The sequence below is a fragment of the Salvelinus alpinus genome, chromosome 21 (assembly GCF_045679555.1).
Source record: "Salvelinus alpinus chromosome 21, SLU_Salpinus.1, whole genome shotgun sequence".
NCBI classification, from domain to species: Eukaryota; Metazoa; Chordata; class Actinopteri; order Salmoniformes; family Salmonidae; genus Salvelinus; species Salvelinus alpinus.
Window position 1 is genome coordinate 17043248 of NC_092106.1, and position 9767 is coordinate 17053014.

Here is a 9767-nt window from a genome sequence, read left to right on the forward strand (position 1 = left end):
CTAAAAACGAATAACAACATGGAAAGCTACTCTTTCAATATATATTATTCCCACTGGGAGTATAGTCTTAATACTGTCAACAAATAAATTATGTTAATAATGCTTGTGTTTACACGAATCCCAAATGTTGTTTTGTTGGTTAATAACTTGTGATAACACATCTATGTGCTTTTAACCAGGCCTCCTCAGTGTATCTCAAAATAAGTGGATATTCACGACCACTTTGAATAAAATTCATTATTTCATTGATGCAATAATAATAATATGCATGTAGAAAGTATGGATTAATGTAGGCTACACATTTAGAGTGATATAACACGCATAAACAACATACAAGAAATACTGAAAAGAAATACCACATTGTGAATTTCTATTTAATTTAATCACTACATTTTTTTAAATCCAAGTTTAACATATATTATTTATTCATATTCTGACAGTTGAAAATTATGTATTTTTATCGTTTTATGGTGGTATGAATTATGGTTAGAGCAATGGCACAAATTAGGCTATGTATAGCTCCAGGCAGTAAATCAAATGATTTAGACTTGTCATTGGACAAACCTTGCATCTTGAGTTGGATTGACATATTGACCAGCCAACCATTGATTGTAGCTTTGTTGGCCCTTCCCTCTCTGTAGTAGTGGTAGTATTATGATTTTTTCTACCAGCTTAAAAGGATAAACATTACGGATTAGCCTACATTATTGCAGAGCTACATTATTGCAGTATTGGGTTCAATGGAAGTACAAAGTTCAATAACAGACACCTCAAACTAGTTTTTAACTATTTTATTTCAGTGGCAGGGGTAGCTATGTTTGTTTTGCAACAATGTTTGTTTTGCAACAATAGAGTAGCACACACAAGTGCAAGTAAAATTAAACATTTTGCCTGTTCTCTGCATTGGGTTTCTAGTTAAAATGACATATTTTGTTGTAATTCACCTGTATTCAGCCACCCTTGGGGGATATAGCCTTGAGTGGATAGACCCTCTAACAAAGACTTCATTCTAAATGTAAAATGCTCACCTGCCATGCAAGTTCAACAAGTTTGAAAGTGTAACTTTATTTTGATGGGGCAGTGCGGTTTTGAGAAAATAAGTTCAACCACAAAGTTATTGTGAAGTATAGTATAGTATAAAGATGGCGCTGACAGACATGGTAGCTCTGCTTCTAGCGCCTAAGCAACTTTGCAGTATGTTTTTGTGTGTTATTTCTTACATTATGGTGTATTTATGGTGTAAATAACTTTTGGATATCAGAGCGGGGGTAACTCACCAGCATTACAACCAGGAATAACTTTCCTGAATTAGATTCTTTGTTCGTACCTCCCAGGGCAATTGAACTTATCTCAGAGACTGCCCCAAGATGCCGCCGCCATATAAGAGGTATTCAGAGTGGACTTCTAGTCCGACCCAGGAGGCGGGCACACCATCAACCGCTTCAGAGTGTATTACTCGCTAATGTTCAGTCTCTGGACAATAAAGTCACTTCTGCTCCTGCAACGCCCTCTACTGCTCATCCTGTGTCTCCTTGACCTGCCGCCACTCCCCCAGTACTCTCTCCCTCTCCCTCTCCCTCTCTCTGTGTGTGCTCGTGTGGGTGGAGACAGGCGTGCTGGAGTCAGAGCAGATCCCCACCAGCTACAACCTGTTCCATAATCAAGACCTCTACAAATACTCAGCCCTGCCACTTCCACGCTGCCAGATTGTAATCTCTACTCAGTCAGTTTACGCTTCTAGACGTTTGTACTGTTAGATCCTGTTATCCTGGTGTGCCTGTTTTCCTTGTCTGACGCTGTTTTCCTCTCCGCTACAGTTCCGCCCGGGGGAATCGATGAGGAGGAACTGTATGGTCTCACTGTGTTTTCCTGATGCCCGTATATGAATGGGCACTGTGCTATGGGTGACTCTTCCAATAGGGCGGCAGTCGAGTGCCCTTGCATCCATGCAGACAGAGAAGTTGAGTGTGAATACCTAATTCAGAAACCATGGTAGCATCCATAAAACATTAATCAGCCCCAGAGTCAATGAGCACCCAGAGAGACTATGATTGGTCTCCCCACAGCAGAATCAAACAAAAATCTAACAAAAATAGAACTGTTTGGCCATAATGACCATCGTTATGTTTGGAGGAAAAAGGGGGAGGCTTGCAAGCCGAGGATCACCATCCCAACTTTGAGGGACGGGTGTGGCAGCATCATGTTGTGGGGGTGCTTTGCTGCAGGAGGAACTAGTGAACTTCACAAAATAGATGACATCATTAGTTTGGAAAATGATGTGGATATATTGGAACAATATCTCAAGACATCAGTCAGGAAGTTAAAGCTTGGTCGCAAATGGGTCTTCCAAATGAACAATGACCCCAAGCATACTTCCAAAGTTGTGGCAAAATGGCTTAAGGACAACAAAGAGAAGGTATTGGAGTGGCCATCACAAAGCCCTGACCACAATCCTACAGAAAATGTGTGGGCAGAACTGAAAAAGCGTGTGCGAGCACGGAGGCCTACAAACCTGATTCAGTTACACCAGCTCTGTAAGGAGAAATGGGCCAAAATTCACCCAACTTATTGTGGGAAGCTTGTGAAAGGCTATCCGAAACGTTTGACCCAAGTTTTAAAAAATTAAAGGCAATGCAACCACATACTAATTGAGTGTATGTCAACTTCTGACTCACTGGGAATGTGGAAAGAAATAAAAGCTGAAATAAATCATTCTCTCTACTATTATTCTGAAATTTCACATTCTTATAATCAAGTGGTGATCCTAACTGACCTAAAACAGGGAATTTTAACTCGGATTAAATGTCAGGAATTGTGAAAAACTGAGTTTTAATGTATTTGGCTAAGGTGTATGTAAACTTCCGACTTCAACTGTACTTTTTATTAATTTATTTTCTAGTAATGTCCACCACTTTTCAATCCTATCATGTAAAACTTTGGGGTCACTTAGAAATGTCCTTGTTTTTGAAACAAAAGCAATTTTTTTGTCCATTAAAATAAAATAAAATTGATTATGAATACAGTGTAGACATTGTTAATGTTGTAAATGACTATTGTAGCTGGAAACGGTTGACTTTTTAAATGTAATATCTACATAGCCGTACAGACGCCCCTTATCATTCCTGTGTTCCAATGGCACGCTGTGTTAGCTAATCCAAGTTTATAATTTTAAAAGGCTAATTATTCATTACAAAACCCTTTTGCAATTATGTTAGCACAGCTGAAAACTGTTGCTCTGATTAAAGAATCAATAAAACTGGCCTTCTTTAGACTAGTTGAGTATCTGGAGCATCAGCATTTGTGGGTTCGATTACAGGCTCAAAATGGCCAGAAACAAAGAACTTTCTTCTGAAACTCGTAAGTCTATTTTTGCTCTGAGAAATGAAGGCTATTCCGTGCGAGAAATTACCAAGAAACTGAAGATCTCGTACAACGCTGTGTACTACTCTCTTTACAGAACAGTGCAAACTGGCTCTTACCAGAATAGAAAGAGGAGTGGGAGGCCCCGGTGCACAACTGAGCAAGAGGACAAGTACATTAGAGTGTCTAGTTTGAGAAACAGACAACTCACAAGTCCTCAACTGACAGCTTCATTAAATAGTACCCGCCAAACACCAGTCTCAACGTCAACAGTGAAGAGGCGACTCCAGGATGCTGGCCTTCTAGGCAGAGTTCCTCTGTCCAGTGTCTGTGTACTTTTGCCCATCTTAACCTTTTCTTTTTATCGGCCAGTCTGAGATATGGCTTTTTCTTTGCAACTCTGCCTTGAAGGCCAGCATCCCAGAGTGTGCTTTTCTTTCAAAAACAAGGACATTTCTAAGTGACCCCAAACATTTGAACGGTAGTGTAGGTCTATCCGACCTCACATCTGCAGACCACGTGTATGGCATCGTGTGGAAGAGCAGTTTGCTGATGTCAACGTTGTGAACACGGTGGTGGTGGGGTTATGGTATGGGCAGTCATAAGCTATGGATGAACACAATTGCATTTTATTGATGGCAATTTGAATGCACAGAGATGCTGTAACGAGATCCTGAGGTCCATTGTCGTGCCATTCATCTGCTGCCATCACCTCATGTTTGAGCATAATAAATATATCGTAGTGTATGATCACATTCGGCAACGTTGCAAGGATCATGTTGCAAGGATCTGTACACTGTTTCTGGAAGCTGAAAATGTCCCAGTTCTTCCATGGTCTGCATACTCACCAGATATGTCTGGGATAATCTGGATCGACAGGTACGACAGCGTGTTCCACTTCCCGCCAATATCCAGCAACTTTGCACAGTCATTGAAGAAGAGTGGGAAAATATTCCACATTCCACAATCAACAGCCTGGCCAACTCTATGCGAAGGAGATGTGTCACGCTGTATGAGGCAAATAGAAGTCACACCAAATACTGAATATTTTCTGATCCACACCCCTACCTTTTTTTAAGGTACTATATTTGTGACCAACAGATGCATATCTGTATTCCCAGTCATGTGAAATACATAGATTAGGGCCTAATTCATGTATTTCATGTAACCAGGTAAAATATTTTAAATTGATGCATGTTACGTTTACATTTTTGTTCGGTATACCTTATCATAACGTTATACTGTGACCAACCCGGTATCTGTACTGAACGCCCTCTTATGGTCCCGAGGTTAATGTCATGCTTTAATATTCCTTTAATGTTCTCAGAACATCAGTGGGACGTCTCGCTGAAACCCTTAAAGCAGCATTTCCCAAACGTTGACCTGTGGACCACAAGGGGTGCACGTTTTGGTTTTTGCCCTAGAACTACACAGCTGATTCAAATAATCAACTAATCATCAAGCTTTGATTATTTGAATCAGCTATGTAGTGCTAGGGCAAAAAGATGCTTGTGCACCCCTTGGGGTCCCCAGGACAGAGTTTGGTAAACATTGCCTGAAATGGACCTACTGGGGACATTGCCCAATGTCCTTAGGACATCCCCTGTTTGCTGGGTTAATGCAAAAATAGAGTAAATAGAATCCAATTAGTTGCTCGTCATAAACTCAATACAGATCCATCTCTATGGAGTGGTTACATGTTGACACTGAAACTACAATCCCATGTGATCATACACTATGATATATTTAAAGGCTACCAGGAAGCAGTATCCCTCAGTATCCCTCTCTCTGAAGCAGTATCCCTCTCTCAAGCAAGAAGACATTTCATGGACACAAGTTTCTGAGCCTGAACAGAATCAAATGATTCACACTTGAATTCATTCCCATCCATACACACTCAATCCTTGTAAGGACTAAGAATTGCTGCATTGACCAGAGGAAGAAAATTAACAAAAGCTATGGAGAACTCAACCCAAGTCAAGCTCTTTTATCTCTTTGGCTTACAAGAGACATTTATCAACAAATTGGTCTATTTTACCTTGTCTCTTATCACATACCTTCTCATCATCACTGTGAATCTGACTCTGATCATAAGAATCATTCAGGAGAAAGGCCTCCATGAGCCCATGTATATCTTTCTGTGTAGTCTATGTGTCAATGGATTGTATGGAACTGCTGGTTTCTACCCCAAGTTGTTACTGGACCTTCAGTCAGATGTTCAGGTGATATCTTATGGTGGATGTTTCACTCAAGCCTATGTAATATACACATCTGTCATGTGTGAACTTTCTACTCTAACAGTGATGTCTTACGACAGGTATGTGGCAATATGCAGACCACTACTATACCATACCATTGTGACATCTTTAACTGTTAGAAAGTTACTCTTATTTTCTTGGGGTTATCCTTTATTTATAGCACTCATAGCACTTAGTTTAGCCGTCAGAATTCCTTTGTGTGGATCTCGCATTGATAAGATCTTCTGTGACATTCCATCTATACTGAAACATGCATGTTTACCCATTACAATCAATCAAATGTTGAACAAATTTGTAATAGTGGTTCATGTTTTACAGATACTATTCATTGTATTTTCTTACTGTCAGATTGTAAGTACTTGTGTAAAGTCAGCTAAGGGAAGGATTAAGTTTACACAGACATGTGTGCCACATTTAATAACAATGTTTATTTTCATCACAGTGACCCTGTTTGACACTTTGCAAGGATGGAATAGTAATTTAAATATTACACTAAATATGCGCAATGCAATGGCTGTACAATTCCTTGTTATACCACCTGTCTTAAACCCTCTCATATATGGACTTAACCTCCAGAAAATTCGAAGGGCAGTTTTTAGAAAGTGTAATGCACATAAAATCATTGATATGAAACGTTAGTTACATGATTTTACACAACAGGGAGATTTCCTGATGTCAGAAGTCAACAAAAACAAAGGTAAAATCTGCCAAAACTGTTGCAAGGTTAAATGGTGCCTCATTTCTTGATACCTATATCAAGGGGCGCAACTTTGGTTTTAGATGTGTGGTGGAGACATAATCTGGCAGGGTTTTCTGGGGGTCTTCCCTACATTTTTTCGGGCATCTATTGCTACTTTCCTGCATTTCTATTGGTCGACCAAATCAATTTGTCAATTTTTTTACATGTATATTTCCATATATAGACACACCCTATGTGCCAATTTATATACCATTTACCATTTATATTTACCTTTTTTTTTTATAAACCATTTCTACCAATTTCTACCAATCAGTTATGATATTCATATGCACATTTTCGTGGTCAGAGTTTCATTTCATTTATAATAGTCTTTGAATCTCAAAATCATTGTTGGTGGTTGATCTACATTCTACATTCTTAATATAAATGAAAATGATCAAATGTAAAGGCAACTTTACAATTTTTAACAGACACATCTCAACATATACTGTTCAGAGGAGACAGCATGAATCAGATCTTCATGGTCAAATTGCTGCAAAGTAACCATTACTAATGGACACCAATAATAAAAAGACTTGCTTGGGCAAAGAAACACAAGCAATGGACATTAGACCAGTGGAAATATGTCCTTTGGTCTGATGAGTCCAAATGTGAGATTTTTGGTTCCAACCGCCGTGTTTTTGTGATACGCAGAATTGGTGAACGGATGATCTCCGCATGTGTGGTTCCCACCGTAAAGCATGGAGGAGGAAGTGTGAGGGTGCGGGGGTGCTTTGCTGGTGACACTGTTGTGATTTATTTAGAATTCAAGGCACACTTAACCAGCATGGCTATCACAGCATTCTGCAGCGTTACGCCATCCCATCTGGTTTGCTCTTAGTGGGGCGGCAGGTAGCCTAGTGGTTAGAGCGTCGAATCCCTGAGCTAACAAGGTAAAAATCTGTCGTTCTGCCCCTGAGCAAGGCAGTTAACCCACTGTAGCCCGGGCGCCAAAGACGTGTATGTCGATTAAGGCAGCCCCCCGCAACTCTTTGATTCAGAGGGGTTGGGTAAAATGCAGAAGACACATTTCAGTTGAATACATTCAGTTGGACAACTGACTAGGTATCCCCCTTTTCCTATCATTTGTTTTTCAACAGGACAGTGACCCAACACACCTCCAGGCTGTGTAAGAGCTATTTGACCAAGAAGGAGAGTGATGGAGTGCTGCATCAGATGACCTGGCCTCAACCCAGTTGAGATGGTTTGGGATGAGTTGGACCACAGATTGAAGGAAAAGCAGCCAACATGTGCTCAGCATATGGGAACTCCTTCAAGACTGTTGGAAAAGCATTCCAGGTGAAGCTGGTTGAGAGAATGCCAAACATGTGTAAAACTGTCATCAAGGAAAAAGGTGGCTACTTTGAAGAATGAAATCAAATCAAATCAAGTTTATTTTATATAGCCCTTCGTACATCAGCTAATATCTCGAAGTGCTGTACAGAAACCCAGCCTAAAACCCCAAACAGCAAGCAATGCAGGTGTAGCACGGTGGCTAGGAAAAACTCCCTAGAAAGGCCAAAACCTAGGAAGAAACCTAGAGAGGAACCAGGCTATGAGAAGCCTCCTCCCTAAGTTTGTTTTGTTCACTGCTTTAGCACACTCTGCCAACCCGGATGTTTTAGCCGTGTCTGAATCCTGGCTAAGAAAGACCACCAAAAATTCAGACATTTTCATCCCCAATTACAAGATTTTCAGACAAGATAGAACGGCCAAAGGGGGCGGTGTTGCAATCTACTGCAAAGATTGCCTGCAGAGTTCTGTTTTACTATCCAGGTCTGTTCCCAAACAATTTGAACTTCTACTTTTAAAAATCCACCTCTCTAAAAACAAGTCTCTCACCGTTGCCGCCTGCTATAGACCACCCTCTGCCCCCAGCTGTGCTCTGGACACTATATGTGAACTGATTGCCCCCCATCTATCTTCAGAGCTCGTGCTGCTAGGCGACCTAAATTTGAACATGCTCAACACCCCAGCCACCCTACAATCTAAGCTTGATGCCCTCAATCTCACACAAATTATCAATGAACCTACCAGGTACCACCCCAATTCCGTAAACACGGGTACCCTCATAGATATCATCCTAACAAACTTGCCCTCCAAATACACCTCTGCTGTTTTCAACCAAGATCTCAGCGATCACTGCCTCATTGCCTGCATCCGTAATGGGTCAGCGGTCAAACGACCTCCACTCATCACTGTCAAACGCTCCCTGAAACACTTCAGCGAGCAGGCCTTTCTAATCGACCTGGCCGGGGTATCCTGGAAGGATATTGATCTCATCCCGTCAGTAGAGGATGCCTGGACATTTTTTAAAAATGCCTTCCTCACCATCTTGAATAAGCATGCCCCATTCAAGAAATTTAGAACCAGGAACAGATATAGCCCTTGGTTCTCTCCTGACCTGACTGCCCTTAACCAACAGAAAAACATCCTATGGCGTTCTGCATTAGCATCGAACAGCCCCCGTGATATGCAACTTTTCAGGGAAGCCAGAAACCAATATACACAGGCAGTTAGAACAGCCACGGCTAGCTTTTTCAAGCAGAAATTTGCTTCCTGCAACACAAATTCAAAAAGTTCTGGGACACCGTAAAGTCCATGGAGAATAAGAACACCTCCTCCCAGCTTCCAACCGCTCTGAAGATAGGAAACACTGTCACCACCGACAAATCCACTATAATTGAGAATTTCAATAAGCATTTTTCTACGGCTGGCCATGCTTTCCACCTGGCTACCCCTACCCCGGACAACAGCACTGCCCTCCCCTCTGCTACTCGCCCAAGCCTTCCCCATTTCTCTTTCTCCCAAATACAGTCAGCTGATGTTCTAAAAGAGCTGCAAAATCTGGACCCTTACAAATCAGCCGGGCTAGATAATCTGGACCCTTTCTTTCTAAAACTATCTGCTGAAATTGTGGCCACCCCTATTACTAGCCTCTTCAACCTCTCTTTCGTGTCGTCTGAGATTCCCAAAGATTGGAAAGCAGCTGCGGTTATCCCCCTCTTCAAAGGGGGGGACACTCTTGACCCTAACAGCTACAGACCTATATCTATCCTACCCTGCCTTTCTAAGGTCTTCGAAAGCCAAGTCAACAAACAGATTACCGACCATTTCGAATCCCACCATACCTTCTCCGCTATGCAATCTGGTTTCAGAGCTGGTCATGGGTGCACCTCAGCCACGCTCAAGGTCATAAACGATATCTTAACCGCCATCGATAGGAAACAATACTGTGCAGCCGTATTCATTGACCTGGCCAAGGCTTTTGACTCTGTCAATCACCACATCCTCATCGGCAGACTCGACAGCCTTGGTTTCTCTAATGATTGCCTCGCCTGGTTCACCAACTACTTCTCTGATCGAGTTCAGTGTGTCAAATCAGAGGGTCTGTTGTCCGGGCCTCTGGC

At 41.5% G+C, this 9767-nt stretch overlaps 1 protein-coding gene across 1 annotated transcript; it reads left to right on the top strand.

Moving 5' to 3' along the window:
• The first annotated feature begins 5318 nt into the window (after positions 1 to 5318).
• On the top strand, positions 5319 to 7076 carry LOC139547522 (olfactory receptor 4K5-like). Its single transcript, XM_071356385.1, has 2 exons — positions 5319 to 5899; positions 7058 to 7076. Exons 1-2 carry the CDS (start codon positions 5319 to 5321, stop codon positions 7074 to 7076), a joined length of 600 nt encoding a protein of 199 aa, XP_071212486.1.
• The last annotated feature ends 2691 nt before the right edge of the window (positions 7077 to 9767 follow it).

Excerpts from the sequence above, each read along its gene's own strand:
- LOC139547522 (XM_071356385.1), top strand. The coding sequence starts at position 5,319 with ATGGAGAACTCAACCCAAGTCAAGCTCTTTTATCTCTTTGGCTTACAA.